Source organism: Megalops cyprinoides, chromosome 17 (assembly GCF_013368585.1).
Source record: "Megalops cyprinoides isolate fMegCyp1 chromosome 17, fMegCyp1.pri, whole genome shotgun sequence".
Classification (NCBI taxonomy): domain Eukaryota; kingdom Metazoa; phylum Chordata; class Actinopteri; order Elopiformes; family Megalopidae; genus Megalops; species Megalops cyprinoides.
In genome coordinates this window covers 7,707,707-7,728,264 of record NC_050599.1, presented here as the reverse complement: position 1 = coordinate 7,728,264, position 20,558 = coordinate 7,707,707, and the positions used below count along the sequence as shown (strand labels likewise).

The 20,558-nt window shown below is 44.5% G+C and overlaps 1 protein-coding gene across 4 annotated transcripts in view; it reads left to right on the top strand.

Annotated features, from left to right (window-relative positions):
* Positions 1–12,771, top strand: part of disp1 (dispatched homolog 1 (Drosophila)) — a 74,600-nt gene extending 61,829 nt beyond the window's left edge. For all 4 annotated transcript variants that reach the window (XM_036549681.1, XM_036549680.1, XM_036549682.1 and 1 more), the window contains 6 exons: positions 4,206–4,235; positions 5,315–5,438; positions 6,310–6,437; positions 7,310–7,407; positions 7,690–7,787; positions 9,164–12,771. In XM_036549681.1, coding sequence (XP_036405574.1) covers positions 4,206–4,235; positions 5,315–5,438; positions 6,310–6,437; positions 7,310–7,407; positions 7,690–7,787; positions 9,164–12,769 — 4,084 coding nt within the window. In that variant the 3' untranslated portion in view covers positions 12,770–12,771. The remainder of the gene's footprint in view (positions 1–4,205; positions 4,236–5,314; positions 5,439–6,309; positions 6,438–7,309; positions 7,408–7,689; positions 7,788–9,163) is intronic.
* The last annotated feature ends 7,787 nt before the right edge of the window (positions 12,772–20,558 follow it).

Here is a 20,558-nt window from a genome sequence, read left to right as displayed (position 1 = left end):
GCCCCCTTTTTTAAAGTGCACTCTGCCACTACCCTGTTTAAAATGCATTACAAAAAGGCATCCTCTTTCCATGACTTTCACTTTCACCTTTTTATTTGCATGTGCAGAAGTCAGTTATTTAAAGTTAAGGCCAAACTTTTTTGCACTTTGATTAAATCACCCTCATATACTGTCTGTGCCTAATGCCTGATATATTACTTGCCCATTGTAAACGAGTCATAAAAGGACCCTAGATTAAGTATATGGACATGTGCTACCTATTAAGCATTTTCCGTAAATAAGCAGCACAAATAGGTCTGCCTGTTAGCTGCCTTACTAGCTCCTAACAGCATCTTACTAAGAGCAGCCAATTGTAAACAAGTCATAAAGCAGCCATAGATAAAGTAAATGAACATATGCTACCTCTTAAGGACTTTCCATAAATAAGCAGCACAAATAAGGTGCTAACTGCTGACAACCTCTTACAAAGAGTATTAAATGATTAACCATCTCTTTTCCTTAGTGATTATACTGTGTGTCTGTATATTGTCAAATGTACACTGTAGGATTATAGAAGCGTATGCATTACACGAAGCCAGTGTTTAAAAAGAAGAAATTTCAAGGTTGCTAGATGGTAATACGTGGGGTTGAATTAAAACAAGCTGTTGAAAAGCGTGTAATTATAAATTATCACCTGGAATAAGTGTTACCAAAACTTCTGAATGAAAATCATTAATAGCATTGTTGCTGAATGAACACATTTGATGTCAGTGAGACACTTCAGTAAAATACCTCTCCATACTCTGCTGTGGACAGACTGTAGAATGCTTTTATTCATACAGAATGTATTCATTCCTGTTCTCTTACTGTTCTTGTTACAACAAATCCCTTTTTTCCCCCCACAAGCTGGTTGTTTTAAAAGGGTGTCCCTCTAGAGTTTTAATCACATTTAATGAGGTGACAGTAATTGGGCTTGCGCCGTCTTGAACGTCTGTTCCACAAATATCTGTGCGTCTGTTAGCGGTTTGTCCCCCCTGCGATGACCTTTGACCTCCCACACCCCTGCCATTCCAAAACACATCGGCCGTACGACATCCGGTTCTTACTGCTCACTGTTTGCTTTATTAATTAACCCAGTGATCTATAAACATTTCCTTTGCGCAAACAGAATAACATTTTGGCCAAAGATTTTGCTCTGTTGTCATTTCCTACTGAGCTCTCTGCCTGTGATCAGGGTCCCTTTGCTTCCTCGAGTGTTTTTCTAATGCAGATTCAAGGTCCTTGGTCTGTGTTTCTTCATGTTTTTAAACGATCAAACCCAGATGGTCGTCTTTTTTTTTTTCCTCTCTCTCTCAAGCCAAATGATAGGAGGGTCTCCCCCCTTGTGGAGCTGTTGGCTGCTGGGTAGTTTTGTGCAAACCTCAGACAGAATTGTTGGAGATCTGTCTTATTGACATGCCACGCACCGCAGAAAAAAATTCCCAAGGTTTTTCTGTGGCTTTGAGAATAGTGTCAGGGGATTAAGCAAAGCATATGGTCATACATAAAAGCATGCTGAAAATGTTTCTGAGGCTTGTGAGGTATCCATAAATACAGAGTGTATCGCAGTTTGATTTTTGTGCCTGGTTTGACAGAGCTGTTGGACTAAAAATATCAATACTTGTGATTAATTACGTTGTAAAGGTCACAAGAATAGGCTTGAAAGTAGAAAAAGTAAAAAAAATATATAAATCATGAGTATAGATGCTAAATATTTAAATGGTATTTTTTGAAATATGTACTACTAAGTACCATCCATTGATTTTAATAAACTTGGACTTTTTTGGATTTATCTCCAGTATACATTATATTTAGTCATTCAGCAAGTAACATGGTGCATACTCCCATAAGTGGTCCATACTGACACAATGATGTACAATTGAAAAGCAGATTTTGCCAATTTTATCCTGGCAGCAGGAAGATAATGTAACTGAGTCACTACCTGCAGTTAGTATTTCAAGCTCAGTAGCTAGTAACATGTACACTTCGGTGGTAAAATGTGTATTTGATTGAAACACACTTTCCTGCAGTAACATTGAAAAGGGAAGAGGACTCTGTTTGTAAACCGTAATGAAACTCACCTTGTATAGAATATGCAGATTCTTCAGAGCTTCTGCCTTCAACATCTGGTTGTCGTATTAACATGTCCAGCAACTTTAAAGGGATTTACTGCCTCTCAAGAAGTCACCCGGTGGTGAAAAATTCCTGCCAATAGCTTTTGTTCATCTGTGCCTCTCTGTGCCATAGCAACCACTAATTATAGCATTCCATGGATTCTCTTTAAAGAGCAGAAGAAGGAAAAAATACAGCCACCTCTTGGCCTCTCGGCCATATTGCCTCGGATCGCGTTGACTTTAAAGTGTTCCCTGTTCACACGTTCTGCTGAACATGCGTCATGTAATGTAACGTGCTCTTACTGATTGCTGCCCTCAGTGTGTATGTCCTGTTAAAGAGACTCCAGACTCCTTATTTTTATCTTTTTTTTTAAATTTTTTTTTTATATTCATTTATTTTTTGAAGTCACCCTCACCCCTGACTGCAAACTAAGCAGTCAAAGTAGTGATAAACGCAGTTAATATGATCTCTGCGCAGGCAAAATAAAGAGTCTTCACAGCACCTTAATTACGAAAAGTGGTTCTATTTTAGGAAAAAAGGCCTTATAAAACAGCGAAGTTTAATACGTGTGTACCTGTGGTTAAATGCGCCTGATAAAATGTGATCACTTTAATATGATTGTGTGCCATGAGCTTGTGTTGAATATCACCGCTAATGTTGGAAGCTTATGGTTTTGACTGGAATGCACATGTGCACCACATCAATAAATCTTTCCCAAGGTAAGTACAGCGGTAGAGGATTGCTCTTTCAGGAGACCGGAGTACAAAAGACATAAATGGAAACTTTACCCTCATGATCCCAGGGATCGTTAGGTACGATCTGAACCGAGGAAGTGGTGATTCACTTCATCGAGGACGGTTGCCAACATTATTCTCCTTGGCGAAGGATTCCGCCCCGATATCGCAGGCGGCCTGCCGTTTCCAACGGAAACCACATTACACGGCTGCGGAGGAAGTTACTGTATTAACTTCTTGATTGATTTCAGCTGCCATCTTTGAGGAATTTTGTGTTGTCTTCAAAAAAAGCTGCTAAAAATAATTTCAGTGATTCTGCAGTGCATTATCTCTATGCAGAGCAGCCATCCTCTTCCAGGGGAAATTGCATAGCTGATATATTATCCTTTAACACAGCAAGGTATACACTGAAACAGTCTGCAACAACAGCTCCCTGTTTGGGAATCAGACCTGCAAAGCTTGCTGGCTTCTCAGGTCAGGGTGTCACAGTGTGGTGTTAGAAGTGAAGCGAGACTGTTGGTGAGGATGGCACAGTGTGGTGTGTGAGAGAGGAAAGGAGACCATTGGTGAGGATGGCACAGTGTGGTGTGTGAGAGAGGAAAGGAGACCATTGGTGAGGATGGCATAGTGTGGTGTGTGAAAGGGGAAAGGAGGCCTGTTGTCAGGGTGGCACAGTGTGGTGTGTAGGAGGGTAAAGGAGGCCTGTGAAGACCTGGCCAGCTTGCTTCTCCAGCGATGCCCCCTCTTTGATCCAGGCGCCATGTCTGATCCTCCACACCGCCTCTTTGCACTCCTCCACGCGGAGGCTTCCCACTGCTCAGAGAGGAGCTGATGGGAAGTCCAGACAAACCGAGGCGCAAGCAGCTGTAAGCCTGATACGGGGAGAGGAGGAGCAGTGCTTACCCCCGGGCACCTCCCCAGACACCGGGCTCAGGCTCGCTTACCAAGGAACACCTCATCATGATGAGGAGGCTCACTCTGGAACCAAACGCATTATGGTCGTACATCTGCTTCTAAACAAAATGACACATTTATCCCTTTGTTGTTTTTTTTTTTTCCATTTTGCACTCCATTTTTAATGCCTTGTTTGTTTTCATTCTTTGTCTTTGCAATTTCCTTGAAATAACTTTGATACTGACTGTATGGGGAAAATAAATATTGACCAAAAAGACATGTGACAGTGTACAGGGTTGAACAGAGTTAATTGTTCCACAGAAGGTGTCCACGATTCCTTTCCTGGAAAATGTTCTTCTGGAGAGAGACAGAGTCCAGTCTGTTTTTGATTCACATTTACTTTGGCTCTTAAATTTAAACCTGATTTGTCTCTTTGTTTTTCAGCCCTGCAAGACCTTTTCGATTCCCCAAAAGGTAGTACCTGCCAAAATCTTGTTTTTTTTTTTCTTCTTCTTCTTTTAATGTTGTGAAACCCCTCTCTGCAAAGTTTGTCAAAACTCTGCTGAACTATCATGCCTTAGCACTGAGTCATCTGAAATATTGACTGGAAACATTTTCTACTTTTTTATCTGGATTCTGTTACCAGCTATTTTTTCATCCACATGAAACGGCTGTCTTAGTCCTGCGCTGTTGGAGCCAGTAGCTCAGGTTCCTGATTATATTAGATAGTTTAACATTGACAGTTAAGCAGCCGTATGGTTTCAGAAATTGTTCAGACATGTAATAGAGATTGACGCTGCATTGCCAAGTTACTATATTCCCTCTATATTTTGTCGGTGGTAAGAATAGTTGCTTGTGTTCTGATCACGCAGTTGTGTTGTGATTTTGGTCCAAGGTGAATGAGGGCCATGTCAGTAACCCTGCTGTCATTAGCAGGAGCCCCGTGACCCAAAGCGGGGGCCAAGGGCACATTTTGAGTGAATAAGAGAGCAGAAATTATACTGAGTCAGTTAAGAAAGAGAACTCTATGAGCGGGGCGAGAGGCCACTGTGTACAAAGGTCACGTTTCAAAATTTGTGAAGCTGACATTTCATTACGGCCGGGAAGCAGCATCTGGATTTTGTATGTGTCAGTTTTCCACAGAAAAAGCCTCCAGTCCTTAACTGCATTTTATCCCCTCTAATGTATTTTTCCTACAGTAACATAAACCTGTGTCTGACTCCAGTGAAGTTTGATATCTCAGGTTAGCAAGAATTTCCCTGCCCATTTCAGAAATTTGAGGAGTTGTAATTCCCAACCTTGGAAGTTTTCCTTTAAAAGGTTTTTTTTTTTCGGTAGTCATCTCTTACTGAAATTTCCCACCGTTTGCATCTTTGACTGTTTAAAAAAATAATAAATAATATTGGCCAGTTAGCATTAACAGAGAGACGGACTGGTTGTATGTGGAAAGAGTGTGTTCCTGTTTGGAAAGAGCTGTAGAATCTGACCAGCAGATGCTCTCCAGAGCTTTTCATTCTGACAACATCCTATCTTTCTCTGCCCCCCCCCCCCAGCTATGCGGAGCTCATAGCCGATTGGCCGGTGGTTGTGCTGGGGGTTTGCACCGTCCTCATTGTGGTTTGTGCCCTGGTGGGAATCCTAGTGCCAGACCTGCCAGACTTCTCTGACCCGCTGCTGGTGAGTAAAGCATGGTGTCGCTGCTCTCATGGAGTTCCACTGAGAACCAGAGCATTGCAGCATTGAATCCCATATTGGAACATAGCTGCTGTGCTCTTGAGGAAAGTACTTTAGCCTGAATTGCTTTTGTAAATATTCAGCTGTGTGTAAAAGCCGGACAAGATGTCAAAATGTAAGCTTTGCTCTTTGTCCTGCGTAAGGGTGCCTGCTGAGGACAAAGAAAAATCTAATAAGCAGGGCATATTTTACCATCAAACCCGTGAAGAGTGTGTTGCACTCATTTAATGTAATTTAGTAGTTTACCACCCGAATTACATTGTAGTGCTAGGGCATCTGCCAAGGGTTCAGGCTCTGAATTGAGTCAAAAAGCAAACTTATAGGTGTTTTATTATTATTGAAGTCATTTTTTTTTTATCTCTGCCTCCCGCTGTTGAGTTATACAGTAAATTGGCATCCCTCAGGGACATGAAGCCTGTCATAACTGGAACACAGGAAGGGATGTAAGACTTCCCTGAGTGTGCCAGGCCAGCTGACCTATCACAGGGCAAGGCCTGGGAATCAAGATGGAAAATATCAAGAGCTTCTTCAGCTTTAGCCAAAAAACAGGACAGGGCTGCTCAGAATGAGACACAGATGCCGCAGATGTGGATTTATAGAATTATAGATTTGGGGGTGGGGAGGGGGTTGTGGCGATATGTATCTGACTTGTATGTACATGTCTGTATTACTCCATCTTTTTGTGCTTTGGAAGTGGTTATGAATTTGGATTTTTTGCATTTTTGTGTGGATATTCTTGACATGCTGCTTATTTGGACAAAGAAACAATTGTGGCTTCAAGATAACTAATAATTCATTTTAATTTGTCGTGCAGGGGTTTGAGCCACGAGGCACGGCCATCGGCCAGCGGTTGGTCACGTGGAACAACATGGTGAAAAACACGGGCTACAAAGCAACACTGGCCAACTACCCCTTCAAATACGCCGACGAGCAGGCGAAAAGGTAACCGCACCAGCCCTACGGCCTCGTTCCCTGTTTGGCGATGGGTTTTTTTTTTCTTCTTCTTCTTCTTCATTCCCTCTTTTGGAAAGAGAATTCCACACCATTAGAGAAAGAGAGAAATTAGGCTGTTCAGCCAGCGCATTCCGCGACTGACCATGATGAAAGATCCAGTAATCTTCTCAGGCAGCAGGGCCACTTCGTCGGCCGGCCCATCCTCCATTACTTAGCCCCTGATCCCGGTAATCAGGGCCAGATATGCCTGGAAAAGGCTACCACGGCCGGGTCTGTCAGCGCCACTCCCTGCGTCCAGATACACCCTTTCCATCTCTCCTGACAAGCCCCTTTGATTAAAGGGAATTCCTGTCCGGGGGGGGGAAACGGATGCTGCAGCCCAGCTGCTGTTGACCGAGGGCCTTTGGCCAGGATCTCTTTTCCTATCTGAAACACTGCATTATTCATGCCAGCGGTCACCCATCTAGACCTGCAGCCATTTTTTTTCTTTTCAGATATGAGTTGTGCCATCTTGCCATATGGTGGCTTGCTGAGGCCGTGGTAGAAAGTTAATGTTGTTTTTTGGAGTTCATTGTCTTGGGATCATGCAGTAGTTATTTCTAGATTATGACATTATCAAAGTAGAGATCACAAAATGTGTGAGTCAGGACAAATTCTGAAACAGAAAATATTTGCTAGTGTCAAAATCCTAATTTCTGTTTTTTGAAATCTCAAGGTAATTGTTTTTGTCATTTATAATTATTAAATAATTACGTGATCAAGAGATAAACAACTCACAAAATACTATTTTTGGTGGCCTAAATATACCACTGTATTGTCCTCCTATTGTTAATCAAGTGTTACTTTTTTTGTAATGACAGTCACCAAGAAGACAGATGGGCAGAAGACCACTTTGAGAGAGAAAAAAGGCAGGCAGAATGGGACTTCAGTAAGGACAGCTTCTTCTGTGATGTCCCAGGTAGGGATGTGCCTTTTAATTCTTTTGATTCAAATATTCTTTGGCTGATAATAATCTAATAATAACATAATTATCCCAACCCCCTTGTTTTTTCCCTCAAGCAGTGTCTAAAGTCCAGTTCTTTGTGATTAAATAAAACTCACTGCAGAGAGATGTGCATTCATTCACTGTCAGGCAGGAAGAGTGCTGTCAGTGGCATATATTCTTTTATGTAGGGCTATGTGCTTATCCATCAGCACTGTTAAGGTTCAGAAGTTTAACCCAGGCTTCTCTCCCCTACAGGCGACCGATATTCAAGGCTGGTGTTCACTTCTGCAGAGGGCAAAAACCTGTGGAGCATACAGGCAATTAAATCCATGTGCAATTTAGACAACACACGGGTAGGTGAAGCTTTCACACTTCGCCACAGTTTAGGTAGCATGCAAGTAGGTGAAGCTGTTAAACCTCATTTGCTGTACTATCAGATTGAAGGAAGAATGCCTCTCTAATGATCCAGCTTGGCCAACTGTGAAGTGAATCACTGTTTAGAAAAGGATTGCAAAGGGGGTGGAATATACATTGACAGCCTGACACTCGGTCAGTCAGTGTAGTTGACCAGTCAGTGTAATTGATCAGTGCCACTGCTTTTCAATCTGTTGAACACTGACGCTATGACTGTTCAATCTATTGGAGGTGTGCTTTGTATTCAAATCTGAAATTGAGCAAGTACTGGTTTTAAATGTTACTTGCACTATGAGTTCAAGGATCACTCAAGTTAACATGAAATTTTGTGTAGGCAATGAGTAAATTATAAAAAAAAAAAATCATTTTTCAAAGTTGCATGGAAAGTGCATGGAATCACTGGGCCACACACAGGCCTAACACAGCCATAGTTCCCAATCCTGGCTGCTGACAAACCCAACCACATTTCTACACCACATACCACAAAATACAACAAAGCCATGTGGGTAGAAGGTTGTTTATATCATTACATACTTACAGAAATGAATGAAGTATGTGTGACCATTTCAGTGGCCTTGTGGTTCGTACCCACTGCACTGCAAATACAGTGACAACGGATGGTTGTGGCTTCATTTTCCAATGAAGGCATATGAGCAACTCAAACAAAAACAAGCAACAAACTACAGCAAAGCTTCATGAACCCCCCACTTATGTCCCCTGCTCTTCTGCCTGCACCTGCATTTCTTATTTCTTGTATTTTTTATGCGTTTTTCTCCGTTTTCATTCAATTTGGTGTCACCAGTTGTACATGAGGCTCGTCTCGCTACAGAAACCTTGGAGGCAGGGTGTAGCGAGTGCATACTCCAGCCCAGTGCAACAAGGGGACCCTGGCCAACCCACACACCCCTAGAGAGTGTCCAACCAAACTACCTGTCAGTGTTTGCAGATGACATGTTTCAAACTCTTTGAAACTCTGCTTTAACTAGTTGAGCCACTTGGGAGCCCTGCACTTGCATCTGTAATGCAAAGCAGAGTTAAACACATAAAGCACAATTCACTGACCTACACTGAGGCTTTTAATGATTTGCTACATTTATAAATGTACAGATTATATGTTTTTTTAATAATCAACCCACACAAACTGTCCATCACATTCTCTCAAACACAAACGCATGTGATGTTCTCTCTCTCTCTCACGCACGCGCACACACACACACGCGCACACACGCACACGCGCACACACACACACACACACACACACACACACACCCGTGCTCCTTTCTGATCCCATTCCTCCTGTGTTTTTGCTCTGTAGGTTCGCTCACACCCGCATTACTGGAACTTGTGTCAGCGCACGTCCGACGCATCCTGCTGCCCCAGCTGGACTTTGGGGAACTACATCGCCATCCTGAACAACAAGTCGTCCTGTCAGAAAATCACCGACAGGGACGTGTCTCACACCCTGAAGGTTCTGCGCTCCTGCGCCAAATACTACCACAACGGAACCCTGGGCCCGGACTGCTGGGACATGGCCACCCGCAGGAAAGACCAGCTGAAGTGCGCCAACGTCCCTCGCAAGTGCACCAAGTACAATGCCGTCTACCAGATCCTCCACTTCCTGGTGGACAAGGACTTCCTGAGTCCCAAGAGCACAGACTACCTGATCCCAGCTCTGAAGTACAGCATGCTGTTTTCCCCGACAGAGAAAGGCGAGACCATGATGGACATTTATCTGGACAATTTCGAGAACTGGAACTCCTCCGATGGTGTCACGACGGTCACGGGCATCGAGTTCGGGATCAAGCACAACTTGTTCCAGGACTACCTGCTAACGGATACTGTGTATCCTGCCATCGCCATAGTGATCGTGCTGGTCGTCATGTGCGTGTACACTAGGTCCATATTCATCACCCTGATGACCATGTTCGCCATCATCAGCTCCCTGATCGTCTCCTACTTCCTGTACCGTGTGGTGTTCAACTTCGAGTTCTTCCCCTTCATGAACCTGACGGCGCTCATCATCCTCGTGGGGATCGGTGCTGACGACGCCTTCGTCCTCTGCGACGTGTGGAACTACACCAAATTCGACAAGCCCGACGCCGAGCTCTCCCAGACGGTCAGCATCACGCTACAGCACGCGGCTCTCTCCATGTTCGTGACCAGCTTCACCACGGCCGCCGCCTTCTACGCCAACTACGTCAGCAACATCACGGCCATCCGCTGTTTTGGTGTGTACGCCGGCACGGCCATACTGGTCAACTACATCCTGATGGTGACCTGGCTGCCGGCGGTGGTTGTCCTGCATGAGCGTTACCTGCTGAACCTCTTCACTTGCTTCAAAACGCCACAGCACAGAGCCTACAACACCAAAAGCTTCTGGACAGCACTGTGCCAAAAGGTCGACAAGTGCCTGTTCACTGTCTCCGAGGCTTCCAGGATATTCTTCGAGAAAGTCCTGCCTTGCATCGTGATCAAGTTCCGTTACATCTGGCTGTTTTGGTTCCTGGCCTTCACTGTGGGCGGGGCATATGTGGTGTGCGTGAACCCCAGAATGAAGCTGCCTTCACTGGAGCTCTCCGAATTTCAAGTTTTTAGGTCCTCTCACCCGTTTGAGCGCTATGACGCCGAGTACAAGAAGCTCTTTATGTTCGAGAGGGTCCACAATGGAGAGGAGCTTCACATGCCCATTACCATCATTTGGGGCGTCACTCCAGTGGACAGCGGGGATCCCCTGAACCCCAAAAACAAAGGCAAGCTGACGCTGGACAGCACCTTCAACATTGCCAGCCCCGCCTCCCAAATGTGGATCTTGAACTTCTGCCAGAAACTGAGGAACCAGAGTTTCGTCTACCAGTCGGATGAGCAGGACTTCACCAGCTGCTTCATGGAGACCTTCAAGCAGTGGATGGAGAACCAGGACTGCGATGAGGCTCCTGTTTACCCCTGCTGCAGCCAGTCCACCTTCCCCTACAAGCAGGACGTGTTCGAGCTGTGCATCAAAAGAGCCATCATGGAGCTGGACCGCAGCACCATCTACCACCTGGACAGCAAGACCCCCGGACCCAGGTTCGACATCAACGACACCATCAGGGCCGTGGTTTTGGAATTCCAGAGCACTTACCTCTTCACGCTGGCTTACGAGAAGATGCACCAGTTTTACCAGGAGGTGGATGTCTGGATCCGGGAGGAGCTGAAAAGAGCCCCCGCAGGCCTGAGCTATGGCTGGTTCGTGAGCAACTTGGAGTTCTACGACTTGCAGGACAGTCTTTCTGACGGCACCCTGATCGCCATGGCGCTCTCCGTGGTGGTCGCCTTCAGTGTCATGCTACTCACCACATGGAACATTATAATAAGTCTTTATGCCATCATATCCATCGCCGGGACCATATTTGTCACAGTGGGGTCACTCGTGCTTCTGGGATGGGAGCTGAATGTGTTGGAGTCGGTCACCATATCTGTTGCCGTGGGGCTCTCGGTCGACTTCGCGGTGCACTATGGTGTAGCCTACCGTCTTGCACCCGAACCAGACCGGGAGGGAAAGGTGGTCTTCTCCCTGAGCCGGATGGGCTCCGCCATCGCCATGGCAGCGCTGACCACGTTCGTCGCCGGGGCGATGATGATGCCGTCCACGGTTCTCGCTTACACGCAGCTGGGGACCTTCATGATGCTGATCATGTGCATCAGCTGGGCCTTCGCCACCTTCTTCTTCCAGTGTATGTGCCGCTGCCTGGGACCCCAGGGCACTTGCGGCCAGATCCCGCTGCCCAAGAAGCTGCAGTGCCAGGCGTTCTCCGAGCGGCCCGCTTCAGCTCCCTCCACCCGCGGCCAGGGCAAGCTCTGCCACTCCAGCAGGTACCAGCTGGACTCCAGAGGAGGGGAGGTGGAGCACGAGCACTATGAGCTCGAACCTTTGGCCTCTGATGGGGGGCTGGCGGAGAAAACGACCTCCGAGGAGATGCAGGTCTGCACCCGGCTGTACAACGGAGCCGCCCCCCACACCCCCTGCGTGCACATATCCTTCAAAGGCAAAGCGGAGACTGACAGCGTCGGAGCCCCTGAAAACGGGCTCTCGGCGCTCTCTGACGCAGGGAGAATGTGCCAGTACGCCGCCAACAACACTAGCTGCACCTGTGGGGACCCCCAGCACATCAGAGGCATCCACTGGACACCCCATTCTTGCTCTCCAATCGGAGACACTCCCTGTGCCCCATGCACGCCCCCTACTGGTACCGCCACGCAAGGGCAAACCTTGCTCTCCTCACTGGATGCTGGTTATAAACCGATGGAGTGCCGCACACACTACGTCCACCACGCCCCTTTACACTACCACCACTGTTCGCAAGGCCGAGCCAAGAGACTTGTTCCCCACACCTGTCACCTCAGAAACTACTGTGTGCATACAGTCCAGCTGCAGCAGCAGCAGCAGCAGCCTCCTGACCACCAGGGGGCTCCAGACATGTCAGGCGTCACAGAGGAGCCCCTCCGGTCAGGTCCCAACAGCACCAGCCCGGCTGTTAGTGTCAGTGTGGATTCTGCCATAAAGACTCAGTGTGGCTCCTCTACTCACAAACTGGGAGGCTGTGCAGAAAACCACAGAATGCAGGCCAGCGAGAAAGTACGTGCTAAAAACACAGACACCAACATATCAGAACACAGTGACCCCTGCCATGATACACCTGGTAATCAGCAAAAGCCAGAGACTAATTCTCTCACACCAGAGGAAAATGTGCAAAAAAGATGCAAGCAAAACCGCAAAGACAAAATAGAGAAGGCAACCTCAGCCTCTCCGAAAAAACTCTACTGTTTTAACAGAACGTTAAAAGTTAAGTGCAATTCTGTTGATTCTCAAATGCCAAAAGCTGAAACCAATGTGCCTGCACTTCCTACAGATTCAAAACCCTCATCTGAAAGCTTGTGTTAATATTAAAGCTTATAACTTGTGGAGTAAATTTAAGAATAAATTTCGTTATATCAAGTTTCCATGTGCAGTGTCCCATTTCGATTAAATGTTTGGGCTTTTCACAGATCGAGTGCCTCATGTCTTTCATGCCATATTAACAATGTGCCTTTTTTAACAAGGAGTATGTCGTAATGCACAAATGTTAAAGTGATTGTTTCCACTTGGCTCTGTTTCAGGCTCTGGTGGGCCGAGCTCTTATGTGTATGTCAGTAGAGGTTTCGGATTTGTACATATGAGATGCAACAGAGTCTTGTGCTCCGCGAGGCGTAGGTCAAGCAGCCACTGCGAAAAATGTCCGCTGACAATCCCTCTGGTGGAGTGATCCGAAACGAGCATGTACCGTAGCTGTAGCATGAGAGGTCCAGTGGGATCGCAACTGTTTTAAGAATGCTGACCTCCAAACCTTTTTGTCATCCTATACAGACAGCTGAACAACTCTGTGAATGTTCCTTCTACAGGGGGGGTTTGGGGTTTAGGTGGGGGGGGGAAGCAAGTGCCTTGAGAGAGAAGAGTAGATTAAAACATCTGTGAGCGTCCAGCTGTCCCTGTGTACCTTGGAGTGAAGGTTTATGAGCTTGAAATTAGTCAGGTTAAAAACTTACCATGAACCTGTTGAATGGCGCCTTGGTTTGGTACTGTGTTGTATGATTAATATTTCAATTGAGGATCACCCATCTGCAGCTAAATCCCTTTTTGCTTAATTGCGCCTAAAGCAGTGGTACTTTGTTATCTTGTGAAGTGTTATGTGCACTTCATGTGAACTATAGTAAAAATGTGTGTTTGCAAATGTCTCAGTCAAAATGAAGTAATGTTACCCCTTTCCTGTACCATTAAAATCTTGGAAAGTGAAATGCACAGAGATAATTCAAACCTTTTTTAAGCTTGTGAACTTTCACTTATCACAGTATGCTGGCTCTTAAGGACAGTTTTGCCTCTGGTTTTATTGAATATAATTTGACCTCTTTTACAAAAATCCATCCATCTTTTAGTGCACATGAAATACAAATACTGGAGGTCCGGGCGGGTATTTTTCAGTGAAGAGCCGTGCTGTTTGTTTTCCATTTAATGAAAAGGAGAAACCCTAGAAGGTGGAAGTCATTATGGGCCATGTGTCCCAACAGGGAATTGAACACAGCTGAGCAGGCTACTTCCTCTCTGGCCGTAGCAGCTAGCCGTTCCGCTCGGAACAGCGTGACCGGTCACAAAGACGCGCCATGGTGCACGTGCCATCAGCTACAGCTTCTCCGCTCTCGGAGCGCGGCGAGCCAAATATCTGGCAACCTGCCACAAGCAGAGCTAATGATGTTGTTTGGGGTATTTGTTTTTCCCTGAAGATTATGAGAAACAAGGTATGTTCTCCTTTAAAAACATCACCTCTGGGGTGCAGTTTTGGAGGTGGGTTGAAGACCGCACTCCCAGTCGTTGAAGACGGGGCCTCAAAAACTATCCCATTCATCAGCAAGCTCAGTTTTTCAGTCCTCATTCTAGCCCCCTTCTCCCCCCTGCTCCTTTGCCCCACCTCCCTCCCGCAGTTCTCCTTGGTGGTCTGGAAGCTCAAGCTGAAAACTCCCGTCACTGAACAAACATGTACACAACCCCGGGTCTCCAGGCGAAATGAGTCACTGCTGCAAATACAGACGGCTTTGAATAAGCAATTAAAGTTCATTGCAGGTCTCCTCAAGGAGCGACAGAGCTGCGGTTCTGGACGTGTTCTGCTGCATCGGAAGCCTGTAATTACAGAGGAAAAACCGCCTTTTGACACGTTCTACCCCTCGACCTGCGAAAGACGAGCTGCACTGTGTAGAACCCAGTGATCAACCCTCGGTGGAAGAGACTATTAAATGTTTGTTAAGGTGGTGTGATGTGATGTCAGAGAAATTGTTACTACTTGCTCCAAAGTCTTTGCCTCGCTCTCTCAAAAGTTTATGTTGCCAAATATGCTTTTGTAGTGGTACAGGTGGGGAAAAATGTGGTATGTTGGTAGAATATACACCTATATCATCTCTTTATTCTGAGGTATGAAGATAGTCAGTGACCACAGATGGAAACAAAAGTATTAAGGGAAAAATAAAATATTTTTTGATAAAGAATTGGTTTATTGTATTTTGTACTATGTATTTTGGAGCAGAATAGAAAAGGAGACGGAATTAAGTGCAAGTCCATCCTTCACCTTTATAGTCCAACTTTAACTTTGCAATGATGATTTAAGTAACATCTGCCCAGTGGTGTACACACTGTAAGCTTCTCATCTGGTGTGGCACTTCATTGTATTCATGGAACTGAGTAAGCAGGTGGTTTCTCAGTTTTTTTTTTCCATTATGGACTTAAGCTGATCTATAAAAAGAAGCAAATACCTTTATGGCAGTGGTAAGTTGGTAGGTTTTGGTAAGTTGTTTTTAAGTCACGCACACTACACTATCAACCATTTGGCTTGCCATAGGCCATTTTTTGTGACTTAGGTGCAGCCCTGTGTTATCAGCTTGGGTATTTTCCAAAGACATTAAAGGAACCTGGCAGAGCCAGTATAGTGAGCTGTACACTGATCCCTGGTTCTGGCAGGTCCACAGCCTGTCACTAGTTTGGTCCTGTCACCAAAGGTGAAGAATATGCAGAACTAACTGACAGAATTGACCTCTCACCTCACTGGATGTTTTCCGGTCTGAATCTGCCCTCTGCTTGTCCACCCTGCCCCCTGTGCTGGAACATGAATGTCAGGGAATGGGCAGTGAGTGCTTCTCACAGGCGGAGTCACCCCTCTTCTCCTTGGTGAGAATGCTGAATGCCAGAAGAGGAGCGTAAATATACCCCACGCGACTCATTTCAGCCAGACACCACGTCATTCTGGCAACCGTCAGAAATGTCCAGAATATTAAATGCATCGCTTTGCCCCAATAAATGTGGAGGACAAACTGGAGAGGGACGTTTCTGACAGGTCATTCAGCCAAAGCGATGGCAGAGATTGTTGTCTCCTGTCCATATTTGCAATTTCTCCTCAGTTTTTAATGCCAAAGGCAGCGGACGCAACATATTTTATTTATTCATTTGGCGGATTCCATTATCCAGAGCGATTTACAAGGTTGTTGCGGAAAGATACGTGTAGTGCTTGTCATGGACTGCCAGAAGAAAGGAACATCACTGATGGAGCAGAGAAACTTCTGAGCTGTACGCTTACAACCAAAACCATTACAGAGATACATTATACACAAAAATGCTTTTAAACAAAAGTATTACCTTCTGACAGCATTAACTGCCTGACAAAAAAGTTAATAAGAGCAGTATAATATATCACACTGCTTTACACATTCTAACAATGATGTGGTACTAGGCTGCAAAGTGGTGTAGGACACTTTTTGGCTCTAGTAACTAAAATATAGTCTGAACAGGTGGATTTTGAGCGGGTGCCCAAAAGTGGAGAGATTCTTCAGGTTTGACATTTGCACTTACTGCATTCTACCACCAGGGGGAAGCTAAGGAAGAGAGAGGGGTGTGGGAAGTGAGGGAGGAAATGTCAGATGATCAGAAGTTTCTGAGCAGAGCTGGTGCAGAGGTAAAGTATCTGAGGGAGGACTGAAGGGAAGGAGGAGCTGTACTTTTTGAGTGCCCAGTAGGCTGCCACCTCAGTCTTGAATTTGATGTTGGCTTTTCAACCAGCTACAGGGGCTTGCCTTTTTCACTCACCTGGTATGCCAGCACCAGTTAGAAGCTCTGAATTACACCAGTGACCAGAACACATTAAAACCCCTTGATTTTACCTCTACATTTCAAAAAGTAAGTAAACTGAGACAGCATCCTTGCATTGTTGGAAAAAAAACAGTTTTCAAGAGTATCCTGAGGACATTGGTGAAGGGGATGGTGTTTTTTCAACAGATTTTCCTAAGGAGCTGCTTAAAATAACATTCTAGTGTGAAAAAAGGGCATACAGGTCTAACTGACATTGTGTATGATTAATGAACTGTGATCCTGCAGCTTTGCAAAAAAAAAAAAAAAAAAAAAAAAAACCAAATGCTCAATGTAAAGAGTGAAGTCCAAGTTCAGTCTATGGCACCACTGTGAGCTCTGTCTTTGTCCAACTCAGCAAAATTAAGCAAAGAGTTTTGTTGTAATGAAAACATTAAAAGTATGGAAGTCCACGCAATTAAAGATTTGTTCAGGTATATATGGTGTCTTCTATGTTTATTCATATTGATTGAATAGGAACAAAAAACATGGTACAACAGAGAAAATGTATGTATTGGTTACTTTTCTAAAATGTTACACTCTGCAATGCTGCTATGATTCATCGTCAACGAAGTCATCGTTCATAAAGGATAGGTTTAATTGCAGAGTTGTATTTATTCTTATCCCTGTATTTTATAAATCTTCCTCTAGCATTTTATGAGGTTCTGCTACCACTGAGGGGGGTGCTGGTTAAGCTTGTGTATACATATACACATACATATGCATATACACATACATATAAATGTACATGTACATGTACATACACATACACATATACATGCAGACATACCTACATAATATAGGCCAATATATGTGTGTAGCCCTGCTACTCTCTACTTCTACACGGGGGGGGTGAGGTCAGCAGGGGCAGGGGGCAAATCGGAAAAAAGCAGAAAACACCTGTTTCCCAGAGGCCTGCTGGGAGTCGGTCTTTCTCCTTCTTTCCGTCTTTCTGTGTGGAATTTAGAGGCTGATTTTTCCTGGAGTGCATTAAATATCTCCTCACAGAGTGAATGGAGCTTCTGCCGGCCCTGGCCTAGAGGGATAATGACAAAAGCAGTAGCACTGTATGAAATCCCAGTGTTTTAACACTAGAATCTGAGACTTCTGCAGAGCCCTAGTGGTGTTCACACATAAAAATTGCGTCTTTTTTTTCTTCACTACAGGAAAACTAGAGGAACCAAGGAACCAGAGCGATTACCGCACACGCTGATACTCCCTTCAACACCTCCTTTACTCATGCAAACTGCAACTGGCTTAAAAAAATCTGTAGGTGCTTTTGAGAAATACCCCCCCCCCCCCCATGCATTTAAAACTGGTTATAAAGGTGCTACAGTGTTGCGCTGCCCTAACCCCCCCTCCCTCCCTCACCCCAGCATAAGCAAATTGCCACCTGCCTCACAGACGGAATCCGTGTTTGAATTTCACACAGTGAAGACTGCGGTCGGATTCACATCAGGGTTTCCGTTATCCAAATGTGTTTGAATTTGCCAGGACTGGATGTGCTGCATTTCCAACCCCCCCCCCCTTCTTTCAAGGGCCAGTCTGTTTACACACAGCCAGCCACTACCCTCCCAATACCTTGACTGCTGCCTCTAAGTAATGCCATGAAGCAGTGTGCTTTAACTGAGGTCAGGTATTATGTATTAGTTTTAGGCCACCCTAGTCTATTACATTTTCTGCTGTAGCTGACTTAATGTGTTCATGCTAGGAATAACCTCTTTTCCTGAAATAACTTCATAGCCCAAAGTGGAACTTTACTTATTTACACGTGTATGAGGAGCTTTTCTTTCAGTCAATACGGGTGTTGTATGACAAACAGCTAACCAATTACATTTACCCTTCAGCGAGTTTGCATTTTTTAAATGACATTAAAAAAAAAAAAAACAGTTCACCTGCGCCCCAATTAGAGCAATTTAAGCACATTCTGTCAGTCGTCAAGTACAGTGAGTCATTTTCTTTGTTTTCTAACTCTAAAAATATGCACTTTGAGCTGTGATTTCAAATTATGTAGCTGGACTAGAACTGATCAGTTTCAGGAGATCAAAGGTCATACAAATGAGACTTTCAGCTGTTGCTCCTGCTGTCCTCACAGAATGCCAGTGTTGGGATTGGTTAGTCTAAAATTAGAGAAGCAGCTACCGAACAAAAATTCTAGATATTCCGTTTCCGAAATGAACAAATGTCCGATGTTAAGCCAATGATGCAAGTACTTACCTTTTTAGAGATATGGGTTCAGAGTTCTTCAAGAGTTTAGGCAGCTGTTGGAGCATCAGAGGCAATGGGTCAATCCTGGGGTGGCAGTGTAGCATAGCGGTAAAGTGCAGGGCTTATAATCGAAAGGCTGCTGGTTCAATTACCTTTGGGGGCACTGCCATTATACCCTTGGACAAGGTGATTAACCCAGAATTTTCTCAGTAGATATCCATCTATATAAGTGGATAAAAATTGTAACCTATGTAAATTGCTCAGCATAATTGTGTCTGTGAAATGTAATCTAATGTAATGATTACTGAAAGTACCTTGAAATGGCTGCATCAAGGTTAAAAACAGTATGACATTTTTTGGCAGTAAATAAATATGAACATACTGAAACACTGAGGATGAGGAGAAGGATGATGACGATGTCATCATCAGCAGGGATAATGGTGACAGGGGAAACAGGAGTAGGACAAAGAGTAATATGGCAGCATATGTTAGACTGACTACTGTAGAATTATATTAAAAAAATACATTGCCATGATCATTCTCACATACTACTTGTCAAGCACTGAGGGGTTGTCTTGTCAGGCTCTGTGGGATGTTACTTTAGCCTGGTTGGTCAGACTCTTCAGACATTGACTCCTTTTCCTGGCACCTCCATGGTGCTGTCTGGACATCATAGACTGTGGTAACAGACATATGAAACCATTGTTATGGAGAACCAACAGGGAATTTGTCAGGAAAAACAAAAATGATTGAGGGTAGCACAATATAGCTTCCAAATGAAGTCGGTGTCTGAACACCAAGTGTATACAACACATGCACACACCTACTTGAAAATGTATACTTACTTAAAATGTATACTTATGCAATGTATACTTCTGTGTGCAATTTTATATCATTGTGCCCTTATATCTCCAGACTGACAACATAATTTCAGAGCTAGAAAATAATGACTGTACCGTCCGGACACTTCATCTCTCAGCGGAGATTGGTTCGCTGCAAATATAGACCTGTTTATACAGTCATTTTGATCTCTTGGTTTCCCAATGCAGTTTTGTGTCAGGCGCTGACATTCTAAAGAGTCGAGACAAAGTGATGCCATATGAAGTCACCGCTGATCCAAACAGGAAGTTTTACCTGGTGTTGTGGCATCCTGTTTGCGTGTTAGCTCCATATTGAGGAAATGGGGTGAAAAAGCAGGAATTGCTTTCTCAATTTGACCTTTTTCAAACTTTCATTACATAACTCCCGGAAGACACAGGAACAAGCAGTCTAGTTCCGTATTTTTAGATGAGACAATTTCCTTTATGTTCAGAGACGATTTCCACATGCAGTTATACGTGCACGTGCGGTTGTTCATCTTTGAACCAACACAGAACATTAAGACATACTGCTTACACAGTGTGAAATTATTACATGTCATCAGTGGTTTTACATTTAATCCAGGTGTCAGTCAAATCAACAAAACTGAAACAGGTTGAACTCTCAGTAAAATGCTTTGTGAGTAAAAAGCTTGTGCATCTGTAGATGAAAACTAGGCTTGGATAGACTATTCTGAAAGATTTTGGTAGTGATGCTGAGAGTGCCACCTAGTGTTCACAATATTCCTTTGCCTACACATTAAAAGACGATGGTTGCGCAAGCTGCTGGTTCAGCGTTTGTCTCTTAAAAATGCCCCGTCTTTGCGGGACTTCCAAATATACCACTTCCTTCCACTCATTTCACGTAAATGACAAGACAAAGACAAATGCTCTGAACATGTTGTCCTTTTGAAGGCAGACATTGGTAACTGTGAAGTTTGTTAAAGTTGAGTAGTATTTCAGCAAGC